This window comes from Gobio gobio (genome assembly GCF_949357685.1).
Source record: "Gobio gobio genome assembly, chromosome: 15".
Classification (NCBI taxonomy): domain Eukaryota; kingdom Metazoa; phylum Chordata; class Actinopteri; order Cypriniformes; family Gobionidae; genus Gobio; species Gobio gobio.
In genome coordinates, this window is record NC_137108.1 from 52,649,937 (window position 1) to 52,667,126 (window position 17,190).

At 37.7% G+C, this 17,190-nt stretch overlaps 1 protein-coding gene across 2 annotated transcripts in view; it reads left to right on the forward strand.

Moving 5' to 3' along the window:
• Nucleotides 1-17,190, forward strand: part of rad21a (RAD21 cohesin complex component a) — a 31,315-nt gene extending 14,125 nt beyond the window's left edge. The window contains exons 6-14 of one of the 2 annotated variants that reach the window (XM_079836413.1): nt 629-826; nt 898-1,020; nt 2,597-2,728; nt 5,666-5,889; nt 9,102-9,255; nt 11,924-12,081; nt 12,156-12,338; nt 16,335-16,418; nt 16,493-17,190. In XM_079836413.1, coding sequence (XP_079692539.1) covers nt 629-826; nt 898-1,020; nt 2,597-2,728; nt 5,666-5,889; nt 9,102-9,255; nt 11,924-12,081; nt 12,156-12,338; nt 16,335-16,418; nt 16,493-16,684 — 1,448 coding nt within the window. In that variant the 3' untranslated portion in view covers nt 16,685-17,190. The remainder of the gene's footprint in view (nt 1-628; nt 827-897; nt 1,021-2,596; nt 2,729-5,665; nt 5,890-9,101; nt 9,256-11,923; nt 12,082-12,155; nt 12,339-16,334; nt 16,419-16,492) is intronic. The other variant, XM_079836414.1, reaches the window with a different exon arrangement.

The following is a 17,190-nucleotide window of genomic DNA, read 5'->3' on the forward strand; positions in this document are numbered from 1 at the left end:
AGGCTGAGGTAAAGATGCAGATTCCCTCATGAACACTAGAGGGCGCAGCTCTGGATAATGGAGAAGAGGACGCAGGAGAAAAAAGTTTTACCAATAAAAACAAAAAATCTAGTAATTTTCATCATCAAAGGTCAGCAGCAAGACATTGGTAAAGTAAATATAAAGGTAGATTATGCATAAAAATAGTTGTTTTATTTAACATTTAATTATTGGAGGTTTGCATATACTCTGATTTAGCATTTGACGGATTTTATTCATTTTGAGGAGGACAGAATCTTTATTGAGCAAGTGAGATAAATAAATGCTCACATTTAGTCTAGAACTACAATAACCATCATGTTCTCACACACACACACACACACACACACACACACACACACACACACACACACACACACACACACACACACACACACACACACACACACACACACACACCTCTGCACTGACTCTCAACATGAGGGCAGGAGAGCTGTCAGTCAAACTAATGTGAAAAAGTAACTCAGATATTTTGTTGTAAATTTTAAAAGTAATGCGTTACTTTACTAGTTACTTGGAAAAAGTAATATTATTACGTAACTCAAGTTACTTGTAATGCGTTTCCCAACACTGACCGTAATGTCTCCAGGGGACTTTGGCATGGACGATCGTGAGATCATGAGAGAGGAGAACGCCTTCGAGGTGGACATCATCCATGGCTCCTCTGCGTCGAACCTGCTCCTGGAAGCTGAGCCTGGCCCCGCCCACCTGCCGGATAAACCCACGACCCTCGACTACGACGACTTCGGGGACAACAACCTGGAGAACACGGATGGGGGGATTCTGAGTGAGTTATCGTTGCTTTGACCCGTGTGCTGCTGGGATAAGGTGATGCTGAACTGGTCATCTCTGTTTCAGTGGATAAGATTCTGAGCAATGAAGACGGTGGTGGGATATTCGACGATCCTCCGGCTATCACTGACAGCGTGATGATGCCTCAAGACCATGGCGACGATGAAGACGACTTCGATAACTTTTCTCGTGAGTAGATCCTAGGAACATTATCTGTGAATGTGTGAGAACTTCTCTTACTGGGAGAATAACACAATGCATCGGTGGAACAATCTGTTGTTTGATTAGGGGTGTAAACCGGACGGTTCATCGCGATTCGATTAGTCTATCCTGTTTTCAGTTGATGAATGAACTGAGCATTGTAGCTCCTCCCATCCAATAAATCACAATAATATTTGTGCTTTAATACTATTGATATGAAGCAAAGTCTTAAAATTACCATTTTATTACTAGGGTTGGGTACTGTTCACATTTTAACCGGTATTCAACGCTACGTTTTTTCTGTACTTTTGGGATGTTTACATAAATAACTGTAAAGAACCTGTAAGTCATTTATAGACGTGTTATTGACATTATGCCCCTGCCATTTTCTGTGATATTTGATTACTCTAATATTACGAGTGAATAGTCGGCTACTTAATTTAATTCATAAAAACAACCATATTATTATTTTTCCTTCTTAATTTAATTTCTATAAAAAGATTTCCCACAAATTATATGCCGTGTATTTTCTGGTAATTAATTAAATTAAACTGGTTAATTAAACTTTTTTTGTCAAAAAAAGTGCTGCAGCACTGAGCTTTATACGGTTCAAATTAAAACATGAAGAAAAATTGTAATTTAAAAAAAAACCTTAAGTTTTGATAATTTATTATTACATTAGTGTTAGTATTATTATTACATTGAGACGTATCTAAATTCTACTGTACAACTAATTTATTTGTCAAGTTAGCCGAACTTTTATTTTGACGGGTTGCCGTGAATTTGAGTTTGTGTGTTTTTTATGACGGTAGTTTTTCTCAAATGAAACGGTAAAATGCTCATTAAGTGGCTCTGGAGATGACGTTCGTGCATTCATTTCCTCTTATGAGAGGCAGAGATAGAAACACGATTCTGAGTGTGTGTGAGTGTGTGTGTGTGTGTGTGTGTGTGTGTGTGTGTGAGGTAAACCCATAGACTGTAAACCACGCGTCTACAGCATTCATTCAAACAGAGACACTCATAATTCGTATTGAAATAGTCTTTTTGCGGTTTAATATTCACACACACTCGTCTATATCATCAGATGTGTCTCAGCTACCGAAGTTTAGTACCGATTGATTTAATGTGAATCTGTACTCGGTAGGTTTGGGTACTGAACTCTGTACTTTTAAGGGCACCGACCGAATTACATCGATACTACCGAGTACAGATTCACATTAAATCAATGAATTTGTCATAATTTTGACGTTTTGTTAGAATTATTACTTTTCATCTCATAAATATACATTTATTTGTCATAATTTTGATGTTTTATGTTAGAATGATTACTTTTACCTCATAAATACTTCAATGTCAAATGTCATATTATTTTTTAACAGCATTATCATAATTAAAGGCTGTATATAACGTAATATAACCGTACAAAACCAGTAGTTCTGTGTGAAATTAGACATTGAGCTCGAATCGGGCTCCGCATATCGATGCATCTTCGACTCTTCGGGGTCACCCCTACTGGGATGTCAATATCTGTAGGAATTAATGGATGATTTCTGCTTTGTTTCAGCTCCTGGTGGCCCTGACAGTCCAGAGTCTGGACCAGTGGAGCCTCTTCCCAACACCACTGACCAGACTGAGCAGACCACACTGGTGCCCAATGAGGATGAGGCGTTCGCTCTGGAGCCCATCGACATCACTGGTACACGAGCGACCCATTCACACTCCATCTCCGCCTCAAACAGGGCTCCCACTCGTCCTGGAAAACCTGGAAAATTCATGACAAATTTTCCAGTCCTGGAAAACACATGGAAAATTAGAGAAAATGTAAAATGTCCTGGAAAATCTTGTTGTTGTCTGGGAAAATTCTTTAAAAAAAAGTTATTTCTTTAGCCGAGTATAAAGAGTTTATCGCTGGCCCAAACAATACAACAATGACATTTTAGAGTGTCACCGCTTCATTGCTGTGCACTTTTTTTCTGCACAGTGGCTGATTTGTAGTTTGTACCACCAAAAGTTTCTCTGAGTTTTCGTATTTTTGCGTATTTCCCATTAATTTCCTAAGTCTGTCTTTTTTGACTGCGCAGGAGACAAGTGTGACATTGTTTTACGACCCTTTAACATATCCGAATCATCTCCTTGATTTTGTGTGTGTTCACATAGCTAATGCAACAAAAGTCACCAAGTGTCATCCCATTCCGATAAGGCAAAAAAATGAAAAATTTCAAAACGTAAAACTTTTCGGTCATTTTTGACCGAAGAAGACCACAGGGTTAAAACGGAAAAGAAAAAAAATCTTTATTGCGGCGTGAAAATTGCTCTTGTTTCCCTCTCGTACACTGCACGAACTATGAAGATGATGTCTCCTTCCTCTTCTGTCTTTATTTCTATTCTCATCTCTGTGGGCAGTTGATGTTAAGTTATAATGACCTCGTTACATTGTGATGCAATATGTTATTCCATTTGGAAAGATATTTCATTTACGCTACTATAGTTGCAGCTTGAAGTCGCGCTGGTGAGCTTTTGAAGGTATTAAAAAGGTAGTAAAAGGTATTAAATTCAACTTAAGAAGTTCTGTATATACCCTGATAGAGAAGTAATTATGCCTGAACAGAAACTGTTTGGACCAATGAAATCATCAGGGCGGGCTTTAGACGATGATGGACAGATGATCAACATTAACGTAATCATCACGTCATCAAAGGCTCTTGGGTTGAGTTTGTTCTAATCCTAAACGGAGAACTTGTTCGTATATGCGTTCACCTTTACTATTTCTCTCACACTGCAAAAAAATGCTTTTCTTACTTAGTATTTTTGTCTTGTTTTCAGTCCAAATATCCAAAAAATCTTACATTAAGAAACATTTACTAGACAAGCAAAAGTTTTTGTCTTGTTTTGGGGAAAAATAACTCAAAATTAAGAGTTTTTGCTTAAAAAAAGCAAAATAATCTGCCAATGGGGTAAGCAAAATAATCTTGTTTTCTGTTTGAATTAAGATTAATTTGCTTACCCCATTGGCAGATTATTTTGCTTATTTTAAGCAAAAAATCCCTTAATTTTGAGTTATTTCCCCCCAAAACAAGACAAAAATGTTTGCTTGTCTAGTAAATGTTTCTTAATGTAAGATTTTTTTTGATATTTGGACTGAAAACAAGACAAAAATACTAAGTAAGAAAAGCATTTTTTGCAGTGCAGAAATGATGATGGTGTTGGTAAGTACTCCGTGTATCCTTAAATTCTGTTTTTACAACACCGGCAAAGATCGTTTACACTCATCTTTTTCTTCTAACGTAACTTATTCCAGCGTGCGTGCAGGTACAGGGTTGCCAAGTTTTTACAACAAAACCCGCCCAATTGCTAACGTTCCTCAAAACTAGCCAAAAACAAGCCCAATAGCTTTCCAAGGGGGGTTCTCCGGGAAACAAATGGCATTTGGGGGGTAAAATGTTATTTTGGCAGGGCTTTCAGCTAAAAATCGCATTCCTGGGTCTGTATATCACATAATTGGGGTCGCTTCAACCCGCGGACATGGCAACACAGTGCAGTTGAGTTCTGTTGACATTTGACAACTAACGTTATGCGTCGCTCCGTTGCTCTGATTGGTTGTAGGTCTATCCAATTGAGGTCTTTCCTGGTTCGGTTGAAACACGCCCCACTGACTAGAATTGAGTATGACGACGTCAGGCTATAAACTCGCAATTGCGAGAAAGTCAGAATAGCGAGATAAAAAGTCACAATTACCTTTTCTTATTCTGTGGAGTAAACAAGCTTCCATAGTCATAATGTATGATTAACAGCTCATGTTGAAAAATGCTGGATTGTTAAGTAATGGCAATAAACTGGACGGCTTTTAAAGACTTAAGGCCTGTTCACACCGGGACGATTTTCGCACGCGTTTATCGCCGACGTTTAACGCCTCGGGACTAAACAATGGGCGCCAATGTGAGTGTTCACACCGACGCGCAAAACGCCAGGCGTAAAAGCGTCATTTTTAAAAAAACGCCTCGGGTTCGTTTTTTTATTTTGACGCGGCGCGTAAAAAACTGTCCGACCAATGAGATCTGCGCTTTTGTTCACGTGCCTGGAGCTGCTGAAGTGACAGTAAAACACGACTTGGTGGCGCTCGAGCACAAAACGCTCTTGCCGAGCACACATTGATACGACGAAGAAGTAGTAAGTAGACAAAGAAGAAGATGAACTGCTAATGCTGCTTGCCAGTTAGCAAAGAGTGTGTGAGTGGTTTTGTCCATATACATAATATGTCTATGGTTTTGGCAAGCACGTAAATACTGTCTCTCTTCTCCTTCTGTGTGACAAGCGAGTGTCAGAGGCTTAAAGTGCTGCAGCGCCATCTTGTGTACCGGGAGCGCATCGACTGAATGTGCACGTTCACTCGGCGCAGCGCCAGTGGAAATCGCTTGGGTGTGAATACTCAAGACGCGCCGAAAAACGGCACGAAAAACGCTGGCGATAAGCGCGCGCGATATTCGTCCCGGTGTGTACAGGCCTTTAGAAAGCAATATTTGGCGTGATCCTTGTCTTTTATTCCCGCCGTACTAAAATTGAAAATGTCCTGGAAAATGGTTGCTGAAAAAGAGTGGGAACCCTGTACTTATCAGCTACTGTGTGTCCTCCTCAGTGAAAGAGACCAAGGCTAAGAGGAAGAGGAAGCTCATCGTGGACAGCCTGAAGGAGCTGGACAGCAAGACCATCCGCGCCCAGCTCAGCGATTACTCCGACATCGTCACCACGCTGGATCTGGCTCCGCCCACGAAGAAGCTGATGATGTGGAAGGAGACGGGAGGCGTGGAGAAGCTGTTCTCATTGCCCGCTCAGCCCCTGTGGAACGGCCGTCTTCTGAAGGTGAAGGCAGGGCTTAAAAACGGAAAAAAATATCAATCGGTTCACTCAGAGCAGAATCGATATTATAGCGTTTCCGTTTTTGCGTTCCTCATTAAACATTACAGTTCCGAAAACGGTTTGATATGAAAAAATACCGGTTAAAGCGTTAGCTCACCCAAAAATGTAAATTGTGTCATTAATGACTGAGCCTCATGTGGTTGGACACCCGTCAGACCTCCGTTCATCTTCAGACACAAATGAAGATATTTTAGTGTAAAGCTGATGCTCTGAAAGGCCTCCATTGGCTCAACTTTACACTCTCAAGACCCTTAAAAGACACTAAAGACTAAAGTTACAAAGTCCATCTCACTACAGCGGCTCTACAATAACTTTATGAAGACGAGAATAGTTTTTGTGCGCAAAAAAACCCCTAAATAACGACTTATATAGTGATGACGATTTCAAAACACGGCCTCATGAAGCTTTGAAGCGTTATGAATCAGTGAGCCGAACGATGATTCGGATCACGTGTCAAACCGCCAAACTGCTGAAATTTGGCGATTCAAACCGCTGAATCGACTCACTGATTCATAACGCTCTGAACCGCTGAATCGACTCACTGATTCATAACGCTCTGAACCGCTGAATCGACTCACTGATTCATAACTCTCTGAACCGCTGAATCGACTCACTGATTCATAACGCTCTGAACCGCTGATTCGACTCACTGATTCATAACTCTCTGAACCGCTGAATCGACTCACTGATTCATAACTCTCTGAACCGCTGAATCGACTCACTGATTCATAACGCTCTGAACCGCTGAATCGACTCACTGATTCATAACTCTCTGAACCGCTGAATCGACTCACTGATTCATAACGCTCTGAACCGCTGATTCGACTCACTGATTCATAACGCTCTGAACCGCTGAATCGACTCACTGATTCATAACGCTCTGAACCGCTGAATCGACTCACTGATTCATAACTCTCTGAACCGCTGAATCGACTCACTGATTCATAACGCTTCGAAGCTTCATGAGGCCGTGTTTTGAAATCGTCAGCACTATATAAGTCGTTATTCAGGGTTTTTTTGCGCACAAAAACTATTGTCGCCGATTCATAAAGTTATTGTAGAGCCGCTGTAGTGAGATGGACTTTGTAACTTTAGTCTTTAGTGTCTTTTAAGGGTCTTGAGAGTGTAAAGTTGAGCCAATGGAGGCCTTTCAGAGCATCAGATTTACACTAAAATATCTTCATTTGTGTCTGAAGATGAACGGAGGTCTGACGGGTGTCCAACCACATGAGGCTCAGTCATTAATGACACAATTTACATTTTTGGGTGAACTAACCCTTTAATAACGTTATTTTAATTTAGCCTATACTTTAAACAAATGCGTATAAATAGACTTATTTTCACTCAATAATAATATAACGCATGGTAATTAAACTTGAATATTTATTTCATAACATTTTTAAAACCAGAAATACATGCATTAATTACATAAAGCATAAACAGCGGGACAAATATTGAGCTGTTTTAATGGAGCTGAAAGTGGCTCTTATGCTGAATTATTTTCAGAAGAGTGAGAACATTCTTTGTACGTAACTTTTTTTTCAACACGACTTGTTTTAAAAATTGCATGAATAAAGAATAAATAAACTGGATAACCATTGCTCTTTTAATGCTGGTAATTTCAAAGCAAACACTGCAACACGTCCTTGCATCCCATAATCAAATTCAGTCAGCTAATAAAGCTCGATCATTAATGCAATATAACACCATTTAATACGAAGCATCAGCGTCTATATAGAAAACATTGAGCTGTATTGGCAATCTGGAAGACTATAGGACAAATGTTTGACAGATGCTATAGCCTAGCGTTACTTGGATAGGCTTAAACTGAATCCACAAACTTGCCTAAATCAGACTATCTGAGCTTAAAGTCCGTACGTCTTATTTAAACGTACGAAAAGAATACCTGCGCTTTCATTGATGACCTCAGCGAGGAAAGAAATGTACTTGAGGCGTGTAAATGTGCTCATACTCAGAGTTCCCACTTGTCCTGGAAAACCTGGAAAACCTGGAAAATATATGATACATTTTCCAGTCCTGGAAAACACATGGAAAGTTAGAGAAAATGTAAAATGTCCTGGAAAAACTTGTTATTGTCCTGGAAAATTATTTTAAAAAAAGTTAAAGGGTAACTTCAGTGATTTAGCTTTAAGCTTTGTATCAGTAGTTTATATATATTGGAATTATGGTACTTTCCCCCCTCATATCCCCCTGAGACGAGAGAATTATGCATTTTATTTCTGGAAAAAATCCTCAGATGGCGCCAATATCGTCATTTTGTGTTTTTTGGAGGATTTTTGGCCAGAGGCTACAGACTAAAGGAGCCGGTTCCGCATGTTTATAACCCCATAACCAACACCCATAGGGGGGGGGATCTCACTCAGAATTATTTTGAGATATAGTCAGAATTGCGAAATTCTGACTTTTTTTCTCGCAATATCGAGTTTATATCTTGCAATTATTACTTTTCTCAGAATTGACATAAAGTCTAAAAGTTTGAGGGAAAAAAGACAGATTTTTTTTTGCGAGAATCACAATTGCAAAAAAAAAAAAATCAGAATAGCAAGATAAATCGCAATTACCCTTTTTTTTATTTATTCTGTGGCGGAAACAAGCTTCCTTAGTCATAATGTCATAAGAGCTCATATTAAAAACTGATTTTATAGTTAAGTCATGGCAATAAACTGTGCGCCTTTTAAAGACTTAGAGAGCGATATATTACTTTAGGAGTGATCCTTGTCTTTTATTCTCACTGTAGTAAAATGTAAAATATCCTGGAAAAGGATCGCTGAGGAAGAGTGGGAACCCTGGCACTGACTAGCGTTAGCGTAGATTCACAGACGACATTTCACTCACGCCTGATCCGTCACATCACATGCTGTAACTCTATTCATGATTGGGCACTGCCAGATTACAATATTAAAGAGAACGATAAAATAACCTTATTAACCGGTTAATGCTCATTTCAAATTAACGTTTCTGTTCAGAACGATTCAAATTGGTTTCGTTTTTGTTCCTCTTAATTTCGTTCGTTTCCGGTTTTCGTTTTCGTTCCTTGAAGCGGTTCAGAGCCCTGATGAAGGGTCGCGCCCGCGCCTCCGTGACATGAGTGTGTGACGGCGCAGGAATCATGGGAGATGTGTGTGTGTGTGTAGATGTTCACCCGCTGCTTGACTCCAGTGGTGCCTGATGAGCTGAGGAAGAGGAGGAAGGGAGGAGAGGCCGATAGCCTGGAGGACTTCCTGAAGGAGCTGGAGAACCCAGAAGTGCCCAGAGAGGAGGCGCTGGGACACAGGAGTGATGTCATCGGTAATATAGATATATATATATATACACACTCTCCCTCAGGTCATCCTGTGTGTGTGAGACGTTCTTCTGTCAGACCAACACACACTTATATTAACACCTGCCCTGGCTCTGACAAGCTTTATAACGGCAGGGAATGGACCTACATTTGATGGCCAAAAAATCCTGCATCCATCCTAATTATAGCTTTTTAAATCAGATTTTGCACTTAGTATCATAATTTTGACGTTTTGTTAGAATTATTACTTTTTATCTCATAAATATGAATTTGTCATAATTTTGACGTTTTGTTAGAATTATTACTTTTTATCTCATAAATATGAATTTGTCATAATTTTGACGTTTTGTTAGAATTATTACTTTTTATCTCATAAATATGAATTTGTCATAATTTTGACGTTTTGTTAGAATTATTACTTTTTATCTCATAAATATGAATTTGTCATAATTTTGACGTTTTATGTTATAATTATTACTTTTCATCTCATAAATATAAATTTGTCATTTTGACGTTTATTTTACAAGCATTTTTATCTCATAAATATAAATTTGTCATCATTTTGACGTTTATTGTTATAATTATTACTTTTCATCTCATAAATATAAATTTATTTGTCATCATTTTGACGTTTTGTTATAATTATTACTTTTCATCTCCTAAATATAAATTTGTCATTTTGACGTTTATTTTACAAGTATTTTTATCTCATAAATATAAATTTGTCATAATTTTGATGTTTGTTATACGTATTACTTTTCGTCTCATAAATATGATGCCAAATATACATTTATTTGTCTTAATTTTTACGGTTTATGTTAGAATTATTACTTTTATCTCATAAATATACATTTATTTGTCATAATGTTGATGTTTTATCTTAGAATGATTACTTTTTATCTCATAAAAATACATTTATTTGTCATAATTTTGACTTTTTTTTCATGTCCTAATTATGGCATTTAAATCAGATTTTCCAATTAGGATCATAATTTTGACGTTTTATGTTATAATTATTACTTTTTATCTCATAAATATTAATTTATTTGTCATAATTTTTGTTTTGTTAGAATTATTACTTTTATCTCAGAAATATAAATTTGTCATAATTGAGATTTTGTTAGAATTATTACTTTTCATCTCATAAATATGAATGTCATAATTTTGACATTTTATGTTAGAATTATTACTTTAATCTCAGAAATATACATTTGTCACAATTTACGTTTTGTTAGAATTATTACTTTTCATCTCATAAATATGAATTTATTTGTCATAATTTTGACGTTTTGTTAGAATGATTACTTTTCATCTCATAAATATGAATTTATTTGTCATAATTTTGATGTTTTATGTTAGAATTATTACTTTTCATCTCATAAATATGATGCCAAATATAAATTTATTTGTCTTTATTTTGACGTTTGATGTTAGAATTATTACTTTTATCTCATAAATATACATTTATTTGTCATAATTGTGACTTTTTTTCATGTCCTAATTATGGCATTTAAATCAGATTTTCCAATTAGGATCATAATTTTGACGTTTTATGTTATAATTATTACTTTTCATATCATAAATATACATATGTCATAAATTTGACGTTTTATGTTAGAATGATTACTTTTATCTCATAAATATACATTTGTCATAATTTTGACGTTTTATGTTAGAATGATTACTTTTATCTCCTAAATATACATTTATTTGTCATAATTTTGACGTTTTATGTTAGAATTATTACTTTTCATCTCATAAATATGATGCCAAATATGAATTTATATGGCATAATTTTGACGTTTGATGTTAGAATTATTACTTTTCATCTCATAAATATACATTTATTTGTCATAATTTTGACGTTTTGTGTTAGAATTATTTCTTTTCATCTGATAAATTTATTTGTCATAATTTTGACGTTTGATGTTAGAATTATTACTTTTCATCTCATAAATATACATTTATTTGTCATAATTTTGACGTTTTATGTTAGAATTATTACTTTTTATCTCATAAATATGATGCCAAATATGAATTTATATGGCGTAATTTTGACGTTTTGTGTTAGAATTATTACTTTTCATCTGATAAATTTATTTGTCATAATTTTGACGTTTTGTGCTAGAATTATTTCTTTTCATCTGATAAATTTATTTGTCATAATTTTGACGTTTTGTGTTAGAATTATTTCTTTTCATCTGATAAATTTATTTGTCATAATTTTGACGTTTTGTGTTAGAATTATTTCTTTTCATCTGATAAATTTATTTGTCATAATTTTGACGTTTTGTGTTAGAATTATTTCTTTTCATCTGATAAATTTATTTGTCATAATTTTGACGTTTTGTGTTAGAATTATTTCTTTTCATCTGATAAATTTATTTGTCATAATTTTGACGTTTGATGTTAGAATTATTACTTTTCATCTCATAAATATACATTTATTTGTCATAATTTTGACATTTTATGTTAGAATTATTACTTTTCATCTCATAAATATGAATTTGTCATAATTTTGACGTTTTGTTAGAATTATTACTTTTCATCTCATAAATATGATGCCAAATATGAATTTATATGTCATAATTCTGACGTTTGATGTTAGAATGATTACTTGTCACCTCATGAATATTCATATTCATATCCCCCTTGTGATGATGTGTTCCGCAGATCAGACCATCATGGAGGAGCCCAGTCTGCTTCAGGCCTCCTCTATGGAGGGCAGCAGAACCGCTCTGGACGAGTCTATGATGCCGCCGCCCTCTCGCCAGCGCGGCCTCAAGCGCAAGTCTCTGGAGAAGGACGCGGTGCTGCCAGTGAGTCTCCCAGTGAGTCTCCCAGTGACCCTGATGGCCAGTGAAGGTCTAGTGGCCGAGCCTAACCCTGCACGCTTGTCTTTCAGCCAATGGGAGTGCTGGATCAGACGCTGCAGCCAGTGGACCAGTCCGTCCTTTCCCATCAGCTGGAGATGCCCCAGGTGGAGCTTCCTCCTGAAGACCTCACCAACCTCTCCAGACTGGTGCCAGAACTGGACCTGTTAGATGACAAGGGCAAGGACAAGGACAAGGAGGACAGCGATGAGGAGGTGAGGCTACTGGGTCATACACACTGGTTCATTACTGGAGGAATTGGTGTTTCTGAGTGAATCTCTTGAGTGAATGATTCAATGACTCACTTGTGTCACTACTGGATGAATCAGTGTTTTTGAATGAATCTCTTGAGGGAATGATTCAATGACTCACTCATAAAGACTTCACTAGTTTCATTACTGGAGGAATCAGTGTTTCTGAATGAATCTCTTGAGTGAATGATTCAATGACTCACTTGTTTCATTACTGGATGAATCAGTGTTTCTGAATGAATCTCTTGAGTGAATGATTCAATGACTCACTTGTGTCACTACTGGATGAATCAGTGTTTCTGAATGAATCTCTTGAGTGAATGATTCAATGACTCACTTGTGTCACTACTGGATGAATCAGTGTTTTTGAATGAATCTCTTGAGGGAATGATTCAATGACTCACTCATAAAGACTTCACTAGTTTCATTACTGGATGAATCAGTGTTTCTGAATGAATCTCTTGAGTTAATGATTCAATGACTCACTTGTGTCACTACTGGATGAATCAGTGTTTCTGAATGAATCTCTTGAGTGAATGATTCAATGACTCACTTGTGTCACTACTGGATGAATCAGTGTTTTTGAATGAATCTCTTGAGGGAATGATTCAATGACTCACTCATAAAGACTTCACTAGTTTCATTACTGGATGAATCAGTGTTTCTGAATGAATGTCTTGAGTGAATGATTCAATGACTCACTTGTGTCACTACTGGATGAATCAGTGTTTCTGAATGAATCTCTTGAGTGAATGATTCAATGACTCACTTGTGTCAGTACTGGATGAATCAGTGTTTTTGAATGAATCTCTTGAGTGAATGATTCAATGACTCACTTGTGTCACTACTGGATGAATCAGTGTTTTTGAATGAATCTCTTGAGTGAATGATTCAATGACTCACTTGTGTCACTACTGGATGAATCAGTGTTTCTGAATGAATCTCTTGAATGAATTATTCAATGACTCACTTGTGTCACTACTGGATGAATCAGTGTTTTTGAATGAATCTCTTGAGGGAATGATTCAATGACTCACTCATAAAGACTTCACTAGTTTCATTACTGGATGAATCAGTGTTTCTGAATGAATCTCTTGAGTGAATGATTCAATGACTCACTTGTGTCACTACTGGATGAATCAGTGTTTTTGAATGAATCTCTTGAGTGAATGATTCAATGACTCACTCATAAAGATTTCACTTGTTTCATTACTGGATGAATCGGTGTTTCTGAATGAATCTCTTGAGTGAATGATTCAATGACTCACTTGTGTCACTACTGGATGAATCAGTGTTTTTGAATGAATCTCTTGAGTGAATGATTCAATGACTCACTTGTTTCATTACTGGATGAATCAGTGTTTCTGAATGAATCTCTTGAGTGAATTATTCAATGACTCACTTGTGTCACTACTGGATGAATCAGTGTTTCTGAATGAATCTCTTGAGTGAATGATTCAATGACTCACTTGTGTCACTACTGGATGAATCAGTGTTTTTGAATGAATCTTTTGAATTAATGATCCCATGACTCACTTGTTTCATTACGGGAGGAATCAGTGTTTTTGAATGAATCTCTTGAATGAATGATTCCATGACTCACTTGTGTCACTACTGGAGGATTCAGTGTTTCTGAGTGAATCTCTCGAGTGAATGATTCAATGACTCACTCGCTTCATTACTGGGGAATCAGTGTTTCTGAGTGAATCTCTTTAGTGAATGATTCACTTGTCACTACTGGTTGAATCTGTGTTTTTGAATGAATCTCTTGAATGAATGATTCAATGACTCACTCGCTTCATTACTGGATGATTCAGTGTTTTTGAATGAATCTCTTGAGTGAATGATTCAATGACTCACTCGCTTCATTACTGGGGGAATCAGTGTCTCTGAGGGAGTGATTCAATGACTCACTCGCTTCATTACTGGGGGAATCAGTGTCTCTGAGGGAATGATTCAATGACTCACTCGCTTCATTACTGGGGGAATCAGTGTCTCTGAGTGAATGATTCAATGACTCACTCGCTTCATTACTGGGGGAATCAGTGTCTCTGAGGGAATGATTCAATGACTCACTCGCTTCATTACTGGGGGAATCAGTGTCTCTGAGTGAATGATTCCATGACTCACTCGCTTCATTACTGGGGGAATCAGTGTCTCTGAGTGAATGATTCCATGACTCACTCGCTTCATTACTGGGGGAATCAGTGTCTCTGAGTGAATGATTCAATGACTCACTGGTTCATTACTGGGGGAATCAGTGTCTCTGAGTGAATGACTCACTCGCTTCATTACTGGGGGAATCAGTGTCTCTGAGTGAATGATTCAATGACTCGCCCGCTTCATTACTGGGGGAATCAGTGTCTCTGAGTGAATGATTCACACTCGCTTCATTACTGGGGGAATCAGTGTCTCTGAGTGAATGATTCACACTCGCTTCATTACTGGGGGAATCAGTGTCTCTGAGTGAATGATTCAATGACTCGCCCGCTTCATTACTGGGGGAATCAGTGTCTCTGAGTGAATGATTCAATGACTCGCCCGCTTCATTACTGGGGGAATCAGTGTCTCTGAGTGAATGATTCAATGACTCACTCGCTTCATTACTGGGGAATCAGTGTCTCTGAGTGAATGATTCAATGACTCGCCCGCTTCATTACTGGGGGAATCAGTGTCTCTGAGTGAATGATTCACACTCGCTTCATTACTGGGGGAATCAGTGTCTCTGAGTGAATGATTCAATGACTCGCCCGCTTCATTACTGGGGGAATCAGTGTCTCTGAGTGAATGATTCAATGACTCACTCGCTTCATTACTGGGGAATCAGTGTCTCTGAGTGAATGATTCAATGACTCGCCCGCTTCATTACTGGGGGAATCAGTGTTTCTGAGTGAATCTCTTGAGTGAATGATTCAATGACTCACTTGTTTCATTACTGGATGAATCAGTGTTTCTGAATGAATCTCTTGAGTGAATGATTCAATGACTCACTTGTGTCACTACTGGATGAATCAGTGTTTTTGAATGAATCTCTTGAGTGAATGATTCAATGACTCACTCATAAAGACTTCACTAGTTTCATTACTGGATGAATCAGTGTTTCTGAGTAAATCTCTTGAGTGAATGATTCAATGACTCACTTGTGTCACTACTGGATGAATCTGTGTTTTTGAATGAATCTCTTGAATGAATGATTCCATGACTCACTCGCTTCATTACTGGAGGAATTGGTGTTTCTGAATGAATCTCTTGAGTGAATGATTCAATGACTCACTTGTTTCATTACTGGAGGAATTGGTGTTTCTGAGTGAATCTCTTGAGTGAATGATTCAATGACTCACTTGTTTCATTACTGGAGGAATTGGTGTTTCTGAATGAATCTCTTGAGTGAATTATTCAATGACTCACTCATAAAGACTTCACTCATTTCATTACTGGATGAATCAGTGTTTTTGAATGAATCTCTTGAGTGAATGATTCAATGACTCACTCATAAAGACTTCACTAGTTTCATTACTGGATGAATCAGTGTTTCTGAGTAAATCTCTTGAGTGAATGATTCAATGACTCACTTGTGTCACTACTGTATGAATCAGTGTTTTTTGAATGAATCTCTTGAATGAATGATTCAATGACTCACTTGTTTCATTACTGGAGGAATTGGTGTTTCTGAATGAATCTCTTGAGTGAATTATTCAATGACTCACTTGTGTCACTACTGGATGAATCACTACTGGATGAATCAGTGTTTTTGAATGAATCTCTCGAGTGAATGATTCAATGACTCACTCGCTTCATTACTGGATGATTCAGTGTTTCTGACTAAATTGATTAAATTGTCCCAGCTCAGATCTGAATGTCCGCTGTGAGCAGTAGATGCTCAATCGCTCTACCTGGAGTATATTTGCGTCTCAAACGTTGCCATTACCAATAATAGTTAAATGTGTTTTCTCCCAACAGGGCGAAGAAGGCCAAGGAGGAGACCAGGACCAGGAGGAGCGGCGGTGGAACAAGAGAACTCAGCAGATGCTCCACGGCCTACAGGTGTGTATCAGAACCAGTGTGTGTGTGTGTGTGTGTGTGTGTGTGTGTGCTCATGTCCGTCTGTGCTTTCCCAGCGCGTGGTGGCTAAAACCGGAGCCCAGTCCATCAGCCTGCTGGAGCTGTGCCGGAGCAACAACAAGAAGCAGGCGGCGGCCAAGTTCTACAGCTTCCTGGTTCTGAAGAAGCAGCAGGCCATCGAGCTGACCCAGACCGAGCCCTACAGCGACATCGTGGCCACGCCCGGCCCGCGCTTCCACAGTGTATAGACCCGCGCGCACACACACATCATGTTTTTAGTAGTTGTATTTAACAGTTTTGTTTTGCTACTGTTGCTTTTTGTATTTGTTCTTTGGGGCCAATTGAAAGGTTTCGAGTGGAACCCAATAGATCATGAAGAGGTTGAACCCATAGAGGAAAGTGTACCGGCTAGGACATGTTGTCAAGACCTTTGGGATGTTTCAGTTTCACTACGTGTGTTTGTTTTTTCCTCCATTGTTCTGTTTTTACTTCCCCTCATAAGCTTTATCCCCAGTACGTTTTACACTTGGAGTAGAGTTAGTTTATGTGTACATTTTAACATTTTAATAATGTCACAATTGAGAGACAAAGGTTTATTTTTGGAAACCCAAGTGGATTTAATGACACAATACTTCAATGTTTTGTATCTCTCTTTTAATGGCAATTATGATTATTAAAGGTTTCTTAAACTCCTACATACAATTGGAATTTTTATGCACTTGTGATTAAATTTTGATATTGATTGAAAATGGCA